This window comes from Diabrotica virgifera, chromosome 2 (genome assembly GCF_917563875.1).
Source record: "Diabrotica virgifera virgifera chromosome 2, PGI_DIABVI_V3a".
NCBI lineage: Eukaryota > Metazoa > Arthropoda > Insecta > Coleoptera > Chrysomelidae > Diabrotica > Diabrotica virgifera.
In genome coordinates this window covers 38264994-38288599 of record NC_065444.1, presented here as the reverse complement: position 1 = coordinate 38288599, position 23606 = coordinate 38264994, and the positions used below count along the sequence as shown (strand labels likewise).

The following is a 23606-nucleotide window of genomic DNA, read 5'->3' as shown; positions in this document are numbered from 1 at the left end:
CAGCTGTGGGTAAACAAATGTTGCGTTTTAGTTTTTATTGTTGTGAGAACAAAGACAAAAGTATAGTTGTAGTGACTTTTTAAATATTTTTTAAAAGCAACAGGTACTTAACTGTAAATGTTTTAGTATTGTAATAAAAAATTATATACCTATTTGGAAAATGTAAAGTGTTTTTATTTCCAACAAAATTTCTACCAATCTTCATCTAATATATTGTTTTCCTAGTCTATATTTTGTTGTATTTTAATATTTTAATTCCACAAAACTCAAATTAATTTGATTAATTCAGACAATAAGTAAATATGACAAAGTGTCAAAAAGTTTAAAACATTCAGTTAGCTTGTCTAATTGAGTGCATTTTACCGTGCTTGATTCACAACCTAATATAATGGTAACATGCACGGGTTCGATCAAATTTTTATTTTTTTTATACATTTTATGATTATAATAAGTATATATTATATAAATTATTTTTTTCAGAAAATACGTATTCATGTAGGCGCACTATGTAGTCGTAAATGATAATTTTTTTTACAGGATTGTTTGATAAAAATACTCGTCCGACGCACTAAAATTTAGAAACCAATATATTTACAAAACGCCCCCCTCCCGAAAATTTTCCGAAATACACTCCTGGCCAAAAAAGTCGGGACACCTTAAAAATGGGTCATTTTTGATGTCTCGAATCTCCTAAACCTGTTGTCCGATTTTAGTGATTTTTTTAATATGTTACAGCCTTATTCTCTAAGAATATGGATGTAGTAATAGTGTTGCTGAACAGGTAAATGTCATTGTATACCGGGTGTAACAATAATATTGTGTTTTTCCTGAAAGTTCGTAACACCCTGTGGAATATTCTAGCATTTAAAAAATATTTAAATTAAAACTTAATTGTAGCCTTAGCCTCTCTTAACATTCTGCTTTTTGACTCATTCACTTATGTTGGATAATGAAAAAGTTAGGTACTTTTACAACTAGTCATGTTCTTCATCAATACAGGGTGTTTCTAAATAAGTGCGAAAATCTTTAAGGGTTAATTCTGCATGAAAAAATAATGACAGTTTGCTTTATAAAGATATGTCCGCAAATGCTTCGTTTCCGAGATACGGGATGTTGAATTTTTTCTTACAAACTGACGATTTATTTATTGCTCTAAATCCGGTCGAGATATACAAATGAAATTTGGTAGGTTTTAAGAGGTAGTTATTTCACATTTTTTGACATACAACTAAAAATTTTATATTCGCCATTGGCGTGCATACAGGTAATATGATCAGGTAATATGACCCGTATGCACGCCAATGGTGAATATAAAATACATAATTGTTTGCCAAAAAATGCGCAATAACTGCCTCTTAAAATCCACCAAATTTCATTTGCATATCTCAACCGGTTTTAGGGCAATAAATAAATCGTCAGTGTGTAAGAAAAAATTCAACATCCGGTATCTCGGAAACGAAGCATTTGCAGACATATGTTTATAAATCAAACGGTCATTATTTTTTCATGCCGAATTACCCCTTAAAGTTTGTCGCACTTATTTAGAAACACCCTGTATTGATGAAGAACATAGCCAGTTGTCAAAGTACCTAACTTTTTCATTATCCAACATAAGTGAACGAGTCAAAAAGCAGAATGTTAAGAAAGGCTAAGGCTACAATTGAGTTTTAATTTCAATATCTTTTAAATGCTAGGATATGCTAGAAAAAACACAGTATTATTGTTACACCCGGTATACAATGACATTTACCTGTTCAGCAACACTATTAATACATCCTTATTCTTAGAGAATAAGGCTATAACATATTAAAAAAATCACTAAAATCGGACAACAGGTTTAGGAGATTCGAGACATCAAAAATGACCTATTTTTAAGGTGTCCCGATTATTTTGGTTAGGAGTGTAGAAAAGTTGGCCGACTCGAGATGAATAACTGAATAAAAAAGTCTAATGAGGGAGGTAATATATATTTTTTAATGGTGGGCCCAAGGATTATACGTATTTCTTATCCACAATGATACGTTTTGGTCTGTGCGAACTTCTGGAGCGTACCTATAAGGTACAGCTTTTTTTATTCTAGGGTAGCATCTCGTTATGATAATAATTTGCTAATAAACAACGAAACTAAATATAACTTAAAGAATTAAACTCTTGAAACTTAACATCATTTAATGACGACAATAATCTGCTTAATACTACATTTTTATGGCACTAAAATTCAGCTCGCTGATCACAAAAAAATTACTCACGACTATTAAATGACCCCCAGTATTTATTCAATATGTATTCCTTATCCACAGGTGGCACGTTTTGGTATGTATGAACTTCAGGGGCGTATCCATAAGGTGCAGCTTCCTCCACTCTAGAATAGTATCCCGAATATTCAGGACTATGAATCTGTGGGCAAGAAACAGGAATATTTTGGTTGTGAGACCGAGGATACGGAGTGTTTTGGATTCTATAAGAACTCTTGAGATCGCTGTGGGGTGGTAATTCGGGACTATGGATCTGTGTGTAAGAAACTGGAATGTTTTGATTCTGATAACGAGGATAAGGAGTGTTGTGCGCTCTAAATGAACTGTTAAGGTCGTTGGGTACTTCGTTATCTCTGTATATATTTCTTGACGGAGTTGTGGGAATAATGTTTGTTATGTTTTGAAGGGGGAACGGTCTGGAGTCTGCGTATTCTTCTGAAGTCCTTGGCAAAGAGGTCGGCGGTTGAGCCACTTCAGTCTAAAAAGAAACACTGCATTTAAATGGACGGTGTGAGGGGTGGTAATAATATAAAAATAAAATTTATAGAATGAGAAATACTCAAACTTTACATTTAAACATACAATTAATAGATGCTTTAGTTTGCTCCCAACCAAAGTTCCATTTTTTTTTTAATGGTTTGGGTAATCCCAATATGTTGTTTATAAACAATTGATAACGATTTTATTTCTTGTTATTCCGCGAAGTACATCAGTACTATAGTTAACCTGAAGCGGTTAACACGTTTTTATAGATAGTCAAAGGAAACAGTCTGCAAATTTTTTGGAAAGTAACAAAACATATACAACTTGCTGAAAGGAATAAACATGAATATGGTGGACAATGGTGGTGGTCATGAAGTGGCTCCCTCAAAGAAATATATCATTCGATGACAATATGTTGAAAGTAGAATTATTAAACCTTGAATTATTGAGACATATACCTAACCGAATGCAAGAAATACGTTGTAGACGAAATTGTTCTGCGCCTCCCTCCTTATCATTGTGAGCTGAATCCTATCTAACTTAACTTAAACGAAAACTTAAGTTGTAAAATAGACGATGTGACAGAATTGCATTACACATACTAGAAAAGAAGAAAGCAGAATGTGAGATCTAGACACCAAAGTGGATGTTTCCGTTGAACCTTATTATCAATGTGACTAATAGTGACTGCAATAGTTCTTCTTCATCCGACGTGTTTTCTTCAGACGATAGTTGATATTTTGACCTTCTGTGGACGTCAGAACTACTTTGTCAATATTGTCTCATATGATATTTTTGTTTACATACATGTCAAATTAAAATACTCTAGTCTTCTACACTCACCATCACGAAAAACGGGGCACCCCAAAAAATGGGTCATTTTGATGTCTTGTATCTCCTAAACCTGTTGTCCGATTTAAATAATTGTTTTAATATTTTATAGCCTTATTCTTGAACAATATTGCTGTAATAATATTGTTGCTAGACAGGTAAATTTTCATTGCATACCGGGTGTATCAATCAAATTCTGATTTTTTCTCAACGTTCGCATCACCCTGTGGAATATTCTAGCCTTTATAAAATATTGAAATTAAAACCCAACTACAGCCCCAGGTTTTCTTAACATTCTGCTTTCTTATTCATTCGCTTATGTTGGATAATGAAAAAGTTAGGGATTTTAACAACTAGCCATGTTCTTTATCAATACAGGGTGTTTCCAAATAAGTGCTACAAACTTTACGGGGTAATTCTGCGTGAAAAATAATGACCCTTTGCTTTATAAACCTATGTCCGCAAATGCTTCGTTTCCGAGATACGGGATGTTGAATTTTTTCTTACAAACTGACGATTTATTTATTGCTCTAACACCGGTTGAGATATGCAAATGAAATTTGATAGGTTTTAAGTGGTAGATATTGCGCATTTTTTCACATACAATTAGAATTTTATATTCACCATTGGCGTGCATACGGGTCATATTACCCGCATGCACGCCCCTGGTGAATATAAAATTTTTAATTGTATGTCAAAAAACGCGCAATAACTATGTCTTAAAACCTACCAAATTTCATTTGCATATCTCAACCGGTTTTAGAGCAATAAATAAATCGTCAGTTTGTAAGAAAAAAATCAACATCCCGTATCTCGGAAACGAAGCATTTATGGACATGGGTTTATCAAGCAAACGGTCATTATTTTTTCATGCAGAATTACCCCTTATTAAAGTTTGTCGCACTTATTTAGAAAGGCCCTGTATTGATAAAGAAGATGGCTAGTTGTTAAAGTCCCTAACTATTTTATTATCCAACATAAGCGAATGAATAAAAAAACAGAATGTTAAGAAAACCTGGGGCTGTAGTTGGGTTTTAATTTCAATATTTTATAAAGGCTAGAATATTCCACAGGGTATTGTGAAAATTGAGAAAAACCCAGTTTGATTGGTACACCCGGTATACAATAAAAATTTACCTGTCTAGCAACAATATTATTACAGAGATATTGCTAACAAATAAGGCTATAACATGTTAAAACAATTATTTAAATCGGACAACAGGTTTAGGAGATACGAGACATCAAAAATGACCCATTTTTTGGAGTGTCCGTTTTTTGTGCCGGTGAGTGTATAACTCCTACATACCTTAATAGTTTTTAAAAGCTAAATAAGCTTCATGTAATTTTGTTTCAAATACATACAAAAACATACATTTAGAAACATCAATACAATCAAATAAACTTTTAAAATTAACTTAAAAACGTAAAAGATACGCTACTGGTTGTTGATTGAGTGCCCAGACTGATTGATATATCTCTCTCTTACTTGCGGCTTCGATTATCTACTGTTCTTTTTTTCTATTGGTCGGTGTTGTCATTGTCATTGTCGGCGTTGTTGTGTTTTCTGAGATACTTTGACGGGACTTTTATTTTCTAAAATAAAAAACAAAAAAAAAAAGAACAAACAAGAAAAAAAAGGCAATTTTCAAATAGTTTTTCTTAAAGAAAAATTTTTTCTGAGACACTTAAGGGCACTTATCCTTTTTAAATTGGAAAAAGACCATTTTTAGAGAAACTATTATATTTATGGTTATAATTTTTTATACATTGTTAAGAAGTTTCTAGGTACACAAAAAAATGTTTTTTGGCATTTTCAGTTCTTTTTCGCCACTACATAGGGCGACAAAAAATGCATTTTAATTTAGGAGACACTTTTCTGCCTTTTTTTTTTCATTTTTTTTTAATTTCCACGGGATTCAATTTGTGAGACTTAAAAATAATAAATAAACTAAAAATGTATACCATTTTTGTTTAGTTGCAATGTGAAGTCAAAACTATCTTAATAATTGAGTAACATAGGTCCATTTTCCATTGGAATTTACCATGCTGAACAGACGGGGTCTTGAATTGCAAATTTTTAGATATCCCTCTTGTCTTCTTCGCTTCAGCATGCATCTGGCTTGCAATTTTTAGAAGCCATAAGGGTGTTACCAGGAAAATGGTCCAATAAGTTTTCATTTAAATATCTTTTAAAAATATATTTTTTTAATAAATAAACCTTTAAAAAGTTAATTATCGAATAAAATTATCTTATTTTTTTGCCTCTAATCAGCGATTCCTTGTGCACATTGGGTGCACTCACTGTTTAGTAAAAGCTTTAAATGGTCGGTCAAAGCCTTTTTTTTCATAATTCTGTCCTTTTCCCTCTTTTGAAGTCTCGCTGCTTCTATTGGCTTGCGCAATACGAACCTCGTCGATATTTTCCAAACAACTCGTTCCTATTTCTCCAACTCTTATTCCCACATTGTGCATGCAATACATCATTAGATTTGAATTTTTTGCCAAGGCACTATGTAATCCAGAATTGTTTTCTGCAGTAAACTGATGGCCTTTAAATTGCCTTTTAATATTATGCTTATTTCAATGCGACCCCTTACTTCGACTGCCTTTAAATGACGACCCGATTCAGGCATTTTTTCCTGAAATCTTTGTATTTTATCAGATACTGCACTTCGAAAAATTCCTGTCCTAAAGCATTTTCGATGTAACGAATGCTCTGAACATCCTCCTGTAAAACAACAGTTTTTCCTACTTCTTCTGGTATCATAATTTTTTAGTGCAAGTTTTAAAAGGAGACAACATAAAAACCTACAGCCGAAACCTACAGCTGTTGTAAACACGTACAATACCACTTCTTCTTCTTCTTCTTCAGATGCAACTCCACTAATGGATGTTAGCGATCACATTTTCCATTAACTCTCTGTTTCTTGCAATGTGTATCAGATATTGTATGTCGTTAATCCTTGTCCACTGCCTTATGTTTCGGAGCCAGGACATTTTCTTGCGTCCTATTCCTCTCTTGCCTTCAATTTTACCCTCGATTATAAGTTGAACGAACTGGTATTTTTCGTTTCGCATGATGTGACCTAGATACGCCGTTTTTATTTTCTTGTTGGTTTCGAAAAATTGGCGTTGTTGGTAGATTCTCTTAATAAGGACATCTATATTTGTGACTTTCGCCGTCCATGGTATCTTTAGGATACGGCGATAAAGCCACATTTCTAAGGCTTCTAATCTGTTTATATCCCTCGTTTTGAGTGTCCATCCCTCTATGCCATATAGCAGCACCATACGTAGCACTTAGTAAACCTTAGTCTCAGTTGAAGATCGAACTCTGAACAGGTCAGTACCTTCCTGAATTTTACGAAAGCTTGTCGAGCTTGCTCAATGCGACAATTTACTTCTCTGTCCGATGCCCAGTCTTCAAAACGCCACCTTCCCAGGTATTTAAATTTGCTCACTATTTCAATGAACTTGGTACAGTACCACAATAGACTTAATACTGCTTCATTTAAGCCACTATTTCACATTAATTTCAAAGCATCTAAAGAGGTTCAAACAAGAAAAAAACGTTATCGCTAATAAGGCATAAAATACAATTCAAAAACAAAGTTTATGATTAATGAATTAATAATTTTACTAATTTCAACACTAAACAGTTTTCCCATTCCCTTAGGCCAAAAATATTGTTTTCACCCAATTCTGAAAAAATGTGAAAACTATGAATTATCCACGTCCGTCTGTCTGTCTGTCTGTAATCACAACTCCTCCGTCAATATACCAGCTAGAATAACAAATGAGGTGTCAAATGAAAGCTTATAATCCGAGGATGGTACTAAAGGTGAGAAATTTTACCTAGGCTGTCTGACTGTCGGTCTGTCCGACCGCGAATATAACTCCTCCGTCCTTATACCAGCTAGAATGACAAATGAGGTGTCAAATGAAAGCTTATAATCCAAGGATGGTACTAAAGGTGAGAAATTTTACCTAGGCTGTCTGTCTGTCGGTCTGTCCGACCGCGAATATAACTCCTACGTCATTGTATCAAGTAGAATGACAAATGAGGTGTCAAATGAAAGCTTATAATCCAAAGATGGTAATAAAGGTGAGAAATTTGACTTAGGCTGTCTGTCCGACCGCAAATGTAACTCCTACGTCATTGTACCAGGTATAATGACAAATGAGGGGTCAAATGAAAGCTTATAATCCAAGGATGGAAATAAAGGTGAGAAATTTGACCTAGGGTGTATGTCCGTCCGACCGAGAAAATAACTCCTCCGTCATTCAACCAGCTAGAATGACAAATGAGGTGTCGAATAAAAGCTTATAATCCAAGGATGGTAATAAAGGTAAGAAATTTTACCTAGGCTGTCTGTCCGTCCGACCGCGAATATAACTCCTTCGTCATTTTACCAGGTAGAATGACAAATGAGATGTCAAATGAAAGCTTATATTCCAAGGATGGTAGGTACTAAAGGTGAGAAATTTGACCTAGGCTGTCTGTCCGTCCGACCTCGAATATAACTCCTCAGTCATTTAACCAGGTAGAATGACAAATGAGATGTCAAATGAAAGCTTATACTCCAAGGATGGTAATAAAGGTGAGAAATTTGACCTAGGCTGTCTGTCCATCCGACCGCGAATATAAGTCCTCCACTATACCAGGCAGAATGACAAATTGAGGTGTCGAAAGAAAGCTTAGAATCCAAGGATGGTATAAATGTAAGAAACTTGACCTAGGACTTCCGGTTTTAGAAATGCGACCAGAAGTACTGTTTTAAAGTCACCGGAATAGTACAAATGATATATTATTTGACACGACTTCGCAAGAAGAGAACAAATATATACTTCTGGTTTCATGACTGTCTGTCCGTCGGTCTTTCTCCTCCGTTATTAATACAGATAGAATGACAAATGAGGTGTCGAATGAAAGCTTATAACCCAAGGATGGTATTAAAGATGAGAAATTTCACATCGGACTTCCGGTTTTAGAGTTGCAACCGTAAGTACTGTTTTAAAGTCACCGAAATAGTATAAGCGACATATCATTCGAGGTGCCTTAGCAAGATGACAACAAATGTAAAATTTTGGTTTTTATATCATTTCCGGTTAAGTAGTTCTAACCAGAAGTGCCGTTATAGTCGCAGAAATATTACATGTAACAGATCAAACGAAGCGTATTGAAAAGTTGAGTTTGAATCTTTAGTTTCGGTTTTGAAGTTATTTCTGTTTAAACAATGATGACCCAAAGTTTAGTAAAAATGACTCAAAATTAGTAAATTTATCAATCGGCGCAAAGTTACACGAAGCGTTCAAATATCGAGTTCCAGTTCTACTTTCGATTACTTTGGGTGAAAACCTAGGACTTGCGAAGTCCAATTACTTGTTTAGCTAATACATTGTCATATTTTGACGTTTATTTGTGTCAGTCGAAATGAGTTGTCAATTTTTGAGGTTAATGTCCCCTAATGTTAACAACCATATTGTCATCGAGAGAGCTCAGTTGCCACAATCGTCTCAATATAATACAATGTATGTATTTATGATTTATGTATCTAAATATATACAATGTATGTTCCCTACGTCCAGCTAAACGATTTACGTACTGTATAATAGCATAACATCATTAATTCAATTTCTAAATATTATATTCTTCCATATATTTATTTTTCTTAATATGTATGCGAGTTGGTGTGTTATGAATAGGACCGTATTCAACGTGGTGTCTATGCATTTTGGATTTATCGTAGTTACGCCTCACGTTGCGACCCTGGCAGAAATGTTGGTGACATCTGGTGACTATCTCAATTAGAATCAAACAAACAAACTAAACAAGTTCTGATCTAAACCAAAAAAAACAAAAATTCTGAGTGTCCGGTTAATTTTGCACCCCAGTGCAGTATCACATAAAAACTTACCCGATACACATCCCCATGATCCCCGCTGACATAATGTTGACTCTGCATCACAGGCATCATCTGGGACATCTGGGAAAGCAATTCACAAGTCCTCGCAGGAAATATTCCTCGATAGGTCTTTCCGGGTTGTCCGAATATGTCCACGTAACTGGAGCAGTGTACGGGTTGGGTCACCACCCTGGACGGTCTGTAGGTGTTTCGGTAAGGTACTGTGTCATAACCGTAGTACCCATCTGGTACAACCACTTCGCGCCTACTAGGAAAGTCGTCCGGATAGAAGGGGTAGTTGTTTCGTACCTTAGAATCGATATACTCTTGTGAACGGGGATTAAATTCATCGGAAACGTTATGGGAAAGATGTTTGTTGCTTAGACGAGAGACACTTATATCTAGATCGTCGTCACTTAAATCGTCCTCATGTTGAGAATTTAATGTAACTTTAGAAGTGTTCAGGTCACATTGGGGAGTTTTCTTAATGGGTCGAGTCGATTCGTCATCCATCTCGTCGTTACTTTCCACATTTTCCTTGTTTTCAATTTCTGGTGAACGATTCCGCTCTTTCTTAGGCATCTGTTTGGCTTTTCTTCTATTACTAAGAGGCACCAACTGCGAATAATAATCCAGAGCATTACTATGAGCACTATGACCCGGTGTACTTATTGTTCCCTCCAAGAGCTGCGTGGAACAAATATTCGAGAATTTTTCGATATTATCTATCTCCTTGGATCTTCTAGTTTCCTTGTCGCTCAAAGGAAACCGATTGGCATTGGTCAAAGCTTGTTTAGAACTGTTCCTTTTCAAATGTTTCGGGGTTCTTTGGACATTTGTAGGTTGTTTTCTCGGTTCTCTGGGTGATATCGTTGTATTTGTGTCAAAAGAGTAGTTAAGGCTGAAATTAAATATACGATAAAAAAAGAATGGATACGAAAATAACTGAAATTTTTAGGATATGATATAACTATATATTGAAATCGATAGAATTATGTACAGTAGAACCCCGATTATCCGTGCTCCTCGGGACCGGACGTTGGCACGGATAATTGAAAAGCACGGATAATCCAAACATTTATTTCTCATATATTATACATATGTACGTATATACATGCATATGTACCTACCATAAAAAGGTAACAGAAAAAATAAATCTTTCATTATGAGTCTCGTTCTCGGCGTATAGGGTATAAGTCGAGTTATTTACGGTGACGCTACTTTGATAAAACCTCAAAAATGCAATTTGAGTAATAGAAAGTCATAGCACGGATAATCCGCAGCCCGGATAATCCGCACACGGATAATCGGGGTTCTACTGTATACATAATGAAATTATGTACAGTGATGAGCGTGCTAATAACCGGAAAAATAGCACAAAAGATGGAAAACGTATTAAGTTGTGAGATAAACAGAAATGAAACTAGTCGAGCTGAGAAATCTAGCGATATTAACCTAAAAATTTACATTATATTGATTGTTTCCCAACTTTAAACGTATCAAACGAGTTAAGCAACTCTATTCAAACGTATCAAACGAGTTTAGCCACTGTCACAGTGACAGTTTTAGTTGACACACTCCTCTGATACGTGTAAAGGAGGGAAACAATCAATATAATATGAATTTATATCTTAATATCGCAAAATATTCCAGCTCGACTAGTTTAATTTCTTTTCAAGCGTACGACAGGGGAAAGCAAATGGTTGACCCTTCCCTTCCCAAAAATTAAGCGGCACAATATATTAATCAAAATAACTAAATAACTGTCCCGTTACATGTTTAACTTCAAATATCTCGAAAACTAATGACTTTATCGTTATGAGTAAAGAGGATGTTATTCACATAGAGAGTATTGGAGAATCTAAAAATTGTGCTAAAATGGCAATTTCACCAGTGACATAGAATTTGGGAAGGGTCAACCATTTACTGTCCCCTGTCGTACGCCTCTGGTAATAGCCGGAAACTTGTATTTAACATAATTTCATAGGGTGTATAGTACTTACACTTTCTACCAAGTATGAAAAGGTTACGTCCAATAGTTTTAAAATACTGAGCAAAAATATATTCTTTTTATTTTTAAATAAAACACCTTGTAACTCAATAAGGAGCCATATTTTATTTAAGCGATTTTGGTTAAATCTTAATATTTTGAGGTCTAGAATCTAAAACTCATAGATTGGACATTCTTAATGAAACCCCCTCTATAAGCCAAACTATATTTTTTATTAAAAGGAAAAAAACGAAGAAATAACGACAAAAAAAATTTTGTAATTAGTGAAAAATTCCCAGGAACCCGATTATCGGAACAGCATTTCAAAAAGTTTAATCCCCGTGACGTTATTAAAAAAACAAATTAGAACAATTTTCAAATGCCATTTTAGAGGAGAGTTAGATTGAAATTTGAATTTATCAATACATTTAAAAATAAAAGTAATGAGGTTTTACACAGATTTATATTCTTTTGGTAACAACCGCGTTTTTGTAATTGAAAATATAGTAACATTTAATAAACAAATTAATTATCTCTTTAATTATTTAAACAATGATCCACTAATATGATTTGGATACTTTTTTGAAAATATCTTTTGTATTCACCTAAACTTTGATATAAAATTTATTCCAACCTGTACGGAATTACATTTTGATTTTTTTTTTATTTTATTAGGCTAGTAAGAAGATGAAAAGACTTGCAATGAAAATATAAAACCTTAAACATTATTAGTATACATCATTATTATAATTTATTGTCTGTATGATATTTTTTAATTAGGTACCTTTACTAATTAATTTGAACCACATCCTATAGTACAGTACACACACTCTGAAATTATTTTAATAATGTCACATATGTACATGCCTTAATTGACCAATAGGAAATAGGTACAACATCACAACAACATTCAAAGCAACTAATACACTGAGATCTATCCTGTCCAAAACCAAACCCAACACACAAGAAAACTCAAAGAACAAAAATGTTAAAAAAAATCATGCTCAACAAGCAAAATATAATAATTATACTCACCAGTCATTCTCAACATTTTCCTTTGAACTATTACCAAGACTAATGTTAGGAGAAAACTTGATACCAGGCGAAAACACTAGCGGCGACTTCCACTTCACGTTCTTCTGATTATCTGAGTACTCTTCAGTATCAATAGCATATTGGTCATCTTCTGGATCAACTATCGAACTTCTGGGAGTGTGATTGTTGACTGTAGAGTCCGGGAAGCTGCGGTTATGGGCCAACTTTGTCTTTTGAGGTTTCCTAAATGCACTGAAATACGCATTTCTGATCTGGGATTCCGCTCTCTGAAAGTTAATATTTAATTGATGGGACTTTTACATGATATCCTAATACAATATTAATATTTATTATCCCAATTTGTGGAGACTTGGCAACAGTGTGTGACAGTAATAACAGGTGACAATTATCTCGCTCCAAGTAAAAAAATAGTTATTAATCAAAATATACACAGCAAGCAGCATCGAGACAAGAAAAAGTGAAGTGAACAGAAAATCACGAGAAAAACTTAAAAACTATAGGCCAACATACCCAAATAGTGTAAATATAGTGTAAAAAGTACATGGATATTTCAATTTGACAATTGACAGATAAGGAACGGCAAGGACACGGAACGGAGTCGTTGCCGGATTGTGAGAGAACCCCAAAATTGAAAATAAATTAAATTTACAACCTAAGAACTCAAACAGAAACAAACCTGGCTGGAGGTGAGTTTCTATCGTTGAGTAAATATGAAGAAAATGATGAAAAAGATGATAAAAAATTAGATAGAATGGAGGAGAGGAGTATAAGAATCGAACAAAAAATTGATGCAGTGCAAAATGATTTCCATCTAATGAAAGACTAAAATGTAGCATAAAAATCAAAAAAACGTCAAATAATTGTCAAAGTGTGGACACGAATTTTTATTCTCCGCATTTTAATAGTTTGATTTTAACGATACAAACGAGCAGTTCTCGGTGTATTGTGTGTTATTGTGTTAATTAGTGTTCCTTTTGTTAATTTTCTATATTGTTTATAATAGGTAGGTTAGGTAAGTAATTAAAAAAATATATAATGGATGAGACCTCGGGTGGCACTTCGCCACCCGAAAAGAAGGATGCAGAGGAGGATAGGTATGTAAATAATTTTATAGATTTAAATAATAGATATAGAACTGAGGATAAAGGTCCATATTTTGTATATATTGAGAGTACTGATAAGCATTTGGGAAGAATTTTCCCAATCCGGATTGGTCACGTTTTGTTGACTGACAATTATATAAAATCCGATGTCCTTGATATCAAATCGGTTGGTCTTAATCGCGTTAAAGTTATTTTTAAGTCTTATGAAAAAGCTAATTATCTAGTTGATAATAAAATTATGTCAAATAATAACTTAGTAGCGTATATACCCAAATTTTTTACACACAAGAAGGGTGTGTTGAGGAATATTGACACATACTTTTCTGAGGAATATTTAAAAAATGCCATAATATCTAATAAAGAGGTGGTTCAAGTTCAACGCATGAAACGAAAGGTAACAGATAAAGACGGTAATATTTCATATGTAAACAGACAAATAGTTATTGTGCAATTTGTAGGAAATGAACTTCCTCAAAATATACAAATTAATTTATGCAATTTCTCTGTAGAACCATATATATTCCCCGTTGTTCAATGTTTTAATTGCTTGCGATATGGACATTCTGCCAAGCAATGTAAAACCAAATCTTCTCACTGTCGAAACTGTTCTAGCCTAAATCATACGTCAGACTCTTCTTGCGAAAAATTCTGCATTTATTGCCAAAATAATGAACACTGCTCTACATCCAGAGATTGTCCAGTATATAAGAAACAAAAAAATATCAAACAACTCATGGCCAGGGAAAATATTACATTTAAAGAAGCTGAAAGAGTGCATGATAATCCATCTTATGCCAAGATTTCTACAAATAATAGATTTTCAGTTCTTAATAATTCCACTAATTTTCCCTCTCTGCCACTCCCTAGTACGTCCCAAACTCCAAATTCTAGCTTTTTGCTACGTAAACCCAATGTTCGAAATACTTCACCCAAAAGACAAGTGAAAAAACGTAAACCATCTGCTCCGGAGTCTCCACCTATTTCTCAGTCTCTGCCTACTTCTTCCCATTTTCAAACAAAAAAAACCAAATCTTCACATAATCCCATCATACCAAATCCTCACAGAGATGACTTTATCCAATATAAGGAAAAACTAACAAGTCAGATAATAACCGTAGTTAAACAAGTAGTTAATTCAGATTCATCCGCAACAAATTACAATTTAGAAGAAAATATTAGAAATATGATCTCCTCTATATTAAGTTCTTCAAATCTAATTCCAGAAATGGATATTGAATCTTGTTCTGATGATTCAATCCACTAATAAGATAAGTACACTCAATAGTAAAAACATTAAAGTTATCCAATGGAATATTCGTTCTTTCTCTAAAAACCATCCAAGTTTATTAAATTTTTTACACAATAATCCTGTAGATATTATAGCTTTATCAGAAACCTTTAAAAAACCAAACCATTCTTTTAAACTAAAAGGGTATAAGATTATCCGACAGGATCGTGCAAATGGCTTTGGCGGTGTTGCCATTGCAGTTCGCCAAGACATTAAATTTATCAATTTTCCTATTACTTTTGCATATAAAAAAGATTTAGAACTTTGCGCAGTTAAATTTCCGTCCTTAAATATCATACTAGTATCGGTGTATAAACCACCTAAATTAAATGTTTCTAAATCAGATTGGTCAAATATCTTTCGGCAATTTAATTCTCCTGTTATTTTCTGTGGCGATTTTAACAGCCATCATACACTTTGGGGATCTCATATTAATAAAGCTTGTGGTAATCAATTAGTAGAAGCCTTAGATGATAATAACTATGTTGTTCTCAATAATGGTAAACCAACTAGAATTTCTCGTCCAGAAGAGCTACCTTCGGCGGTAGACATTACATTTTGCTCTGCTAGTTTGGCTAGTGATTGTTGTGTATGGGATGTCGTACCAGATGCGTTAGGTTCAGATCATTGTTTAATCAAATTTGAAATTATTAGGGATAGAGTTATAATAAATAAAAATCCAGCATCTAAATGGAATGATAAATTAGCTGATTGGTCTGCATACTCCACTATACTGGAAAATTCGTTAATTAGTACAAACCAAAATCTAAACTCCAATCTACTAAGCTTCTCTATTTTTATGGAAAAGGTCTCAAAAGCAGCATCCGCAACTATTCCCCTAAAAAGAGCAAGACAGCAAGTAACTCAACGTCCAATATGGTGGGATACCGAATGCTATGATATGTTTCGTCGCAGAAAAGAAGCCCTGAACCAGTATAAACGTGTCTCAAACTATACAAACTATTGTCAATACCAAAATGTAGCTAGTCAAACTAAATTACTATTTTCTAAAAAAGCTCGAGACAGCTGGATATCTTTCATAAGCAGTATTAATAAAAACACGCACCCTACTAAAATTTGGCAATTTATAAAAAAAATATCAAACAAAGACTCAACGGGATCGGGCAGTATATCAGCTGATATGGTGGACGATTTTTTTGAGTTTTTTATTCCCAAATTTGCATCAAATAAAATCGACTTCAGTAAATTCAATAGTAATGTAGCATGCAATGAATCATTTTATATGCCTATCAGTTTGGAGGAATTACGATTAGCAATCAAACAATCTAAAAGTACAGCACCGGGTTTTGATAGCATTACATATAAAATGATTGAATACTTGCCTGCAATTGCTAAAGACATTCTTTTAAATATTTTTAATAGTTGGTGGTTGCAAGGTTTATATGACCAAAGTTTAAAAAAAACTGTAATTTGCTTACTTGCTAAACCCAACAAAAATTTAAGTCTACCTAACTCTTACAGACCCATTTCATTAATATCATGCATTACAAAAACATTTGAGAGAATTATCAAATTAAGAATGGAATTGCATTTTGAAAGTAATTGTTTATTACCTATTAATCAGTTTGGATATCGCAGAGGCAAAGGCACCTCTGAAGCATTAGCTCACTTAGTTTCCGACATTCAGAATGCACTTTCCGTTAATCTTATAACGGCATGCTTGTTTTTAGATATTAAAGGGGCTTATGATACTCTGGATATTGATATTCTAACTGTACAGCTCATAAAATACGGTCTAAATTATAAATTCGCACAAAGAATCACAGATTTGTATAGGGACAGAGAAGTTTTCATTCGAGATTCAGAAAATCACATTTACGGCCCTCGATTATTATCAGTCGGAATTCCGCAAGGTTCAGTCCTAAGTCCAGTACTTTTTAATATCTATACTGCAGAATTGCATGACATGTTAAATGAAACAAATAATACAATTAAAATCATTCAGTATGCAGACGATTTCTGTATATACAGCAGCCGTAAATCATATAATGAGTGTTTATGCGATTTGGAACTGATAATGCAATGTGTAAAAAGATGGTCTATGGCTTTTAATTTCACGTTATCCCCTGAGAAATCTAGCATCACCTTTTTCACTAGACATAGGTTAAGTTCCCCTACCAGTATAAATTTAAGTAATGTTGATATTAATGTATCCTCTCACCATAAGTATCTGGGCGTGGTTTTGGACAAAAAACTAACCTGGACACTCCATGTGAATCATATTATCAACAAATGCGAAAAAGGTTTAAACATGCTTCGTTGCATATGTAAAGCTAGATGGGGTGCCGACCCAAAGATAGCATTAATGTTCTATAAATCGTATATTCGGTCAATCATTGATTATGGATGCTTTTTATATGGTTCATCGTCAAAATCTAATTTATCAAAAATCGATCATATTCAGTATAAGGCAATACGTATATGTATTAGTGCGTTTAAGTCAACGCCATGTGCTGCAATTCTAGCAGAAGCGCAGGAACCTCCTCTAAACCTTAGAAGAGAATTCTTGTCTAATAAGTTTCTATTAAAGACCAGGACTTTAGACTCACATAAATTATTAAGTAAAATTAACAGTCTCACTGAATATAACTTAACAAATTCTTATTGGAGAATTAAAACTTCTCCCCCTCTTACAGATGCTTATCTAGAAACTAACAACTTTAGCATTAACACTAAACAAATATTACCCATATATAACCTTTCTATTGAGGAAATCGCAATCTTTCCAAAGATCATAAAACCTACATACAGAAACTTACCATGCCAAAACAATAAAATTGTAAAATTAATCTTATCTGAATTTTCTAATTATAAATACATCTATACAGATGGTTCAAAAACATGTAATAGTGTAGGTAGCGCTTATTATGTTTCTAATATAAAAAGTGGTAATTCTTTTAGACTACCTAAATGTACATCTATCTTCACTGCCGAACTTTATGCTATTGAAAGAGCCCTAACTTACGCGGTTGAACAGAACTTTGGAGACACGGTTATACTATCAGATTCTTTATCTGCTCTTGAGGCAATATCGCAACCAATAACCAAAAAACACAACAATGAGTTGTTATGCCATATTAGAAAGACAATCGCTCGATTTAAAAATAATAGCAGTGACTTGGTCTTTATCTGGGTAAAAGGACATGCCGGAATCAAAGAAAATGAGATAGTGGATGAAATGGCAAAGAATTCAGCAACTTTAAATGAAATAGTAGATTTAACAATCTCCAGCGATTACATTCCCGAATTGCATAAAAAATTAAGAAAAAAATGGGAAACTATTTGGCTTAAGTTTGTACAAACTTCGAGGAATCCATACACTAACATACACCCACAACTTCCGCAAAATATCCCACATATATTTGATTATCACGTTACTCGATTTTATTCCACATCCCTAAGTCGCTTAAGATTAAACCATGGCAATTTTCCTGCACATTTAGCTAAAATAGGAATGCGTATCAACTCTCTCTGTTCATGTGATAACTACTCTACTGCAGATTTAAATCATATAATCTTTAATTGTGAACTTAATAAAAACCATACGAAAGCACTAATTGCTAGACTTCAGGAGCGGAATGTAAGTTTACCGCTGAATATTTCACATCTACTAAGCTTCAATACCAAAACTATTAATGATATTATCATACAATTTCTTAAAGATTCTAAAATAAAAATTTAATATGACATCTTCAATCTTCAACTTTCAAATATCTGTGGCAAAAAGTTTATCTAATGCCATCCCCTCTTTGTGAACACACACACATAAAAATCAGAATATAGAGCACATGAAAAAAGCATACCTACAAGAGCTAAAAAGACAAGTAAGAAAAAAATATTCTAGTATGTGGTGTAACAGAAGAAAAGGTGAACAAGAGAATGATATGGCAGACAAAACATAAAAACTGGAGAACCTAGAGAAGTTAAGAAGTACAGGAATAAGGAGAACCATATGAGACAAACCTAAAGGAAATTCGAACAGAAGCAAATAACAAAGGAAATAAATATACACATATGTAAAAATATAAAAGAATTAATTTTGAATAAAAGATAAGTAGGTGCTACGACAGAAGAAAGAATGGTTTTATAGAGAGTGCGAAACAAAAATCAAACAAAAACCAAGCAAGAAATAAATGGATATCAACTAAAGAAGAACATCACTGAAATGACTACAAAGAAAAAAGAAAGTAGCAGGCAATGTTGCAAAAACAAAAAACGCTGTGGATAAAAGTAAAACGATGTGTTGTTAAAAGACTTAGAAGAGAATAGTAACAGCAGCACTAAACCATTTGGATACCTAAAAGCTCAACAAAGAAAATGCAGACCAATGGTTAAAATTGACAATGCATCATGGGAAACACACTTCACAGAACTATATAGATGCAAAGAAGGCCCTAAAGATAATATTTAAGAAAGGACTGTAGGTCCTTTTCTTATGCCTGGTTGCACCAACAAATCTTAAGCTCCAGCTTAGCCCAGCTCAGCTTATAGATAGACCCGCTTTAAATCTAACTTACTTTGCACCATAATCCACGTGGCAATCCATTGTGAAAGCTGAAAATTGATCTAAGACTCAATGGTGTAACGCGTATGTTTCGTAAGCTGAGCTTAAAGCACATCTTAAGCTTAAGATCTGTTGGTGCAACCAGGCATTAGTAAAGGAAATGGACTGTAACAACTACAGAGGAATATCTCTACTGAGTACAAAATAGAAAATTCTATCAGCCCTCATCAGAAAAATACCCCAAAAAATTGGGGACACCAGCAAGGATTTAGGGAAGGCAGATCCACTACAGATGCGATTCACATAAGTAATTTTACAAACAATCAAGAAATGTTATGAATTCAACATAGAACTAGAAAAGTAAAGGCCAGCAGAAAAAAAAGAACTCCTCAGCCCAAATAGTAGCATATGCAGATGATATTGTTCTTATGGGAAGAGATAAGGAAAGATTAAAAGCATTGGCAATCCAGGCAAATGAAGCACGGAAAATAGGTCTAGAAATAAAAGAAGGAAAACCAAATTTTTAATCTGCTCTAGAGGAGAAGATAATAAGACAAAAGAAATCAAGATAGAAAACAAGAAGGGCAAGAACTTTTCCAGAAATACAAAACTGAAAATATACAGTATTATTGCAACCAGACCAGTAGTTACATAAGCAGCTTAGACAATGTGAATCACGGATAAAGATGAAGAAAGATTAAGAATATTTGAAAGAAAAATCCCCAGAAGAATTACTTATGGGCACGATAAGAATGAAAAATGGAGAAATGAGAAGAATAATGAACCCTGAAATAACAGACATAATGAAGGGAGAAGATATATTTAGATTTATTACAGTGCAGACTGAGATGGCTGGGACACATAGAAAGGAGGAAAATCAATGTACTGATTAAGAATATCAATAGATGGAATCAAGAAACTGAAAGACCCAGGGAAAGAACTAGAATGAGATGGGAGGACCAGGTCATGAGAGATATCAAAATCTTGAAAGTGAGAACTGGAGGGACCTATGCTAGATCAAAATGGAAGAAAATTGTAATGAAAGCCAAGCCATACAACAAATTTTGACAATACACAAGAAGAATGCAGAGTGATTCACTGCAATAAGCGAATCAGAGAGCTCTAAGTAATAGCAGCAAACGTTCCATCAGAAATGAAAGACATTGATAATTATGATCTGAATTTGGTCAGATATTTCAACAACTTTGCTAAAGTCAACAATAATTCAACAACTTATCAGAAGTTTGAGATACATTCAAATATTATTTAATATTCAATAAAGTATTTATTTATCAGCCCTAGATTTTGAAAAATATTTTAAATATCAAACTAGTGGAAAAGTATAAATTTGTATTGTTGAAATGAGGCCTATAGAATCAAAACCTGCTAGATCCATTTTATTAAAATTTTCAGGAGACTAAAAAAACATTAAAAATGTAAATTTTCCAAAAAGTATTCAGCATTTCTTAATCAAAGTGGCATCAATAAGGGCCGGTTGTTCGAACGCTAATCAACAATGATCATTATCAAATAATTAATTACTGTCAATGTCAATTGTTAAAACATAATTAATTACAATTCTGAGACTATAATCAATTAATATAACAATAATTATTAACATAATTAATAATAAATCTCATAATTGTAATTAATTATGTTTTCAGCAACCCAAACAAAGTTGACATTGACAGTTTTGGTGACAGTAATTAAATATTTAATAATGATCATTGTTGATTAGCGTTCGAACAACCGGCCCTAAATGTCATAAAATTGCTGATTTGAGCCGAAAACTTATGTCTGTAGACTAGTGTAGACTAATAGATACTTGAACTTTGAAACTATGTAAAAAAAGAAAAACGAAAAATTTAGGATTTAGCAGGTTTTGATTCTGATGGGCTCAAATGAAAGAAACGCTAAAAAGTTCTTTTTATAATTACAAACATGTTAAAATGCTATTCAACGACTTAACTGAAGTTGATTTAAAATATTTTAATAAAAAAATCATACTTAGCCTCTGCTACAAATAATTATTGTGAAGTTTATATTTTAGCACTCACCGTTTCCTGAAAATAAACAGAAATTATATAAATCACTTTATTATAATTCAAAAATATTTATCTATTTATTACCCTTTCATATCTTTTTAAAATTTCAAAAATATCTGCCATAGAAAAAACTTAAATTTTGAACGCTAACTCTTAACTTATTTGCTTGTTCTCTGTCAATATTTTTGCGAACTGTCAAAAGTCAAAATTGGTAAACGTCATTTATTATCAAGATGGACGATTTTGAATATTCGCAACTTTGCAATTCCACCAAAAATGATCGTTTTTCGAATAGATATTTAAAAATTTGCTCCAAATATTTGAACGAATTTTAAAATTAATACTTTTTTTAGTCCATGTGGTGAGACCGCTCCCGTCTGGAAAAATTTCTGATTCGGTTTCTTTGTGGATTCCTATTCAAAAATGTCCCCTTTAAACAAATCTGAAGGGTGCCGGCCGGAATTTTTGGGCAGTAATTGTTTAAACAATTTTTTTAAACAAATACAAAAGATCACGTTTTTTTGCTCCGTAGCATATATTTTTGAGTTTTGTGGGCCATTCTGAACAAGAAAGGTATCTTGTAAATTTTCTCAGAAATTGATAGTTTTCGAGTTATAGGCGATTTAACATCTGAAAAATGCGAAAATACGTATTTTCGAGGCTTAAAAACTCATATTCAAATTAGTATTTTTGAGGTTGCCAGATACTTAAGTTGAAGACTAAATATTCAGCTTCAAGATTCTGAAGAGTGATCGCGTCTAACTTTAATTTATACCGTTGTTATTTAATGGTTAAATATGCGTGTTTATCCGATTTTGTTGCCGGTGCGGCGCGCTCCGTTTCAAAAATCTCCTATTTTCCTCCGAAAAATATTTTTTCTAGATTCTTTGGGATATTCTAAATAAAATAAGTATCTTGACATTTTCCTCAAAAGTTAATAGTTTTAAAGTTATAAGCGATTTAAAATCCGAAAATGCGTTTTTTGTCATTTTCGGATTTTAAATCGCTTATAACTTAAAAACTATTAACTTTTGAGAAAAATGACAAGAAACTTATTTTATTTAGAATAACACAAAGAATCTAGAAAATATATTTTTCGGAGGAAAATAGGAGATTTTTGAAATGGAGCGCGCCGCACCGGCAAAAAAATCGGATAAACACGCATATTTAACAATTAAAAAACAACGGTATAAATTTAAGTTAGACGCGAACACTCTTCAGAATCGTGAAGCTAAATGTTCAGTCTTCAATCTAAGTATCTGGCAACTTCAAAAATACTAATTTAAATATGACTTTTTAAGCCTCGAAAATTCGTATTTTCGCATTTTTCAGATTTTAAATCGCCCATAACTCCAAAACTATCATTTTCTGAGAAAAATTACAAGATACCTTTCTTGTTTCGATTGACCCAAAAAATCTAAAAATATATGTTACAGATCAAAAAAACATGATCTTTTGTATTTGTTTAAAAAAAATTGTTTAAACAATTTCTGCCCAAAAATTCCGCCCGGCACCCTTCAGATTTGTTTAAAGGGGACATTTTTTAATAGGAATCCACAAAGAAACCGAATCAGAAATTTTTTTCAGACGGGAGCGGTCTCACCACATGGACTATATGAATGTAACTTACCATCATGAGTTGGTTTTCTAATTCTTCGGCAGGATGAATATCGGAATTTTTCCTTCGCTTTCTTCCTCTGGGGTTTAGTATATTTCTTAAAATAACATTCTTAGCAGTACACGCTGATTTAGCACTGGTATTCGTATCCTCTATAGCTTCGTCTGTTAAATATTTATGCGAAAGTGAAAAGAACAAGGATTGACCGCCTGTTAAGCTGTGTACATCAAATTTTTTGTTACTCCTAGCGTCATCAGTTTCGGGCTTGTCTTCAACAATTGTTGTGTCTGGAGTGGATACATTAACTCCTAAGACGGTAGGCTTTTTCGGTTCCTCACCATTGGTAGTGTTATCGACATCTAAGTTGTTGTCTCCTGTAAATCGGTCCTTGCAATCCGTTTCTAGACGAGAAAATAAGGAATAAGTATCTATACATATATTAAACATAATTATGTTCAACATAATTTCCTAATTATAATTTTTTTTTTAAATTAATTTCCTCGTGA

General features: G+C 33.3%; 2 protein-coding genes across 2 annotated transcripts in view; one reads left to right on the top strand and one right to left on the bottom strand.

The window, feature by feature from the left end:
• Positions 1 to 23606, top strand: part of LOC114327682 (exopolyphosphatase PRUNE1-like) — a 414555-nt gene that overhangs the window by 43732 nt on the left and 347217 nt on the right. The gene's annotated exons all lie outside the window — the stretch shown is intronic.
• Positions 416 to 23606, bottom strand: part of LOC114327684 (uncharacterized) — a 76031-nt gene continuing 52840 nt past the window's right edge. Inside the window, exons 17-21 of the mRNA XM_028276370.2 lie at positions 23113 to 23501; positions 21495 to 21500; positions 12501 to 12787; positions 9488 to 10376; positions 416 to 2733 (exon numbers count right to left, since the gene is read on the bottom strand). Coding sequence (XP_028132171.2) covers positions 2242 to 2733; positions 9488 to 10376; positions 12501 to 12787; positions 21495 to 21500; positions 23113 to 23501 — 2063 coding nt within the window. The 3' untranslated portion in view covers positions 416 to 2241. The remainder of the gene's footprint in view (positions 2734 to 9487; positions 10377 to 12500; positions 12788 to 21494; positions 21501 to 23112; positions 23502 to 23606) is intronic.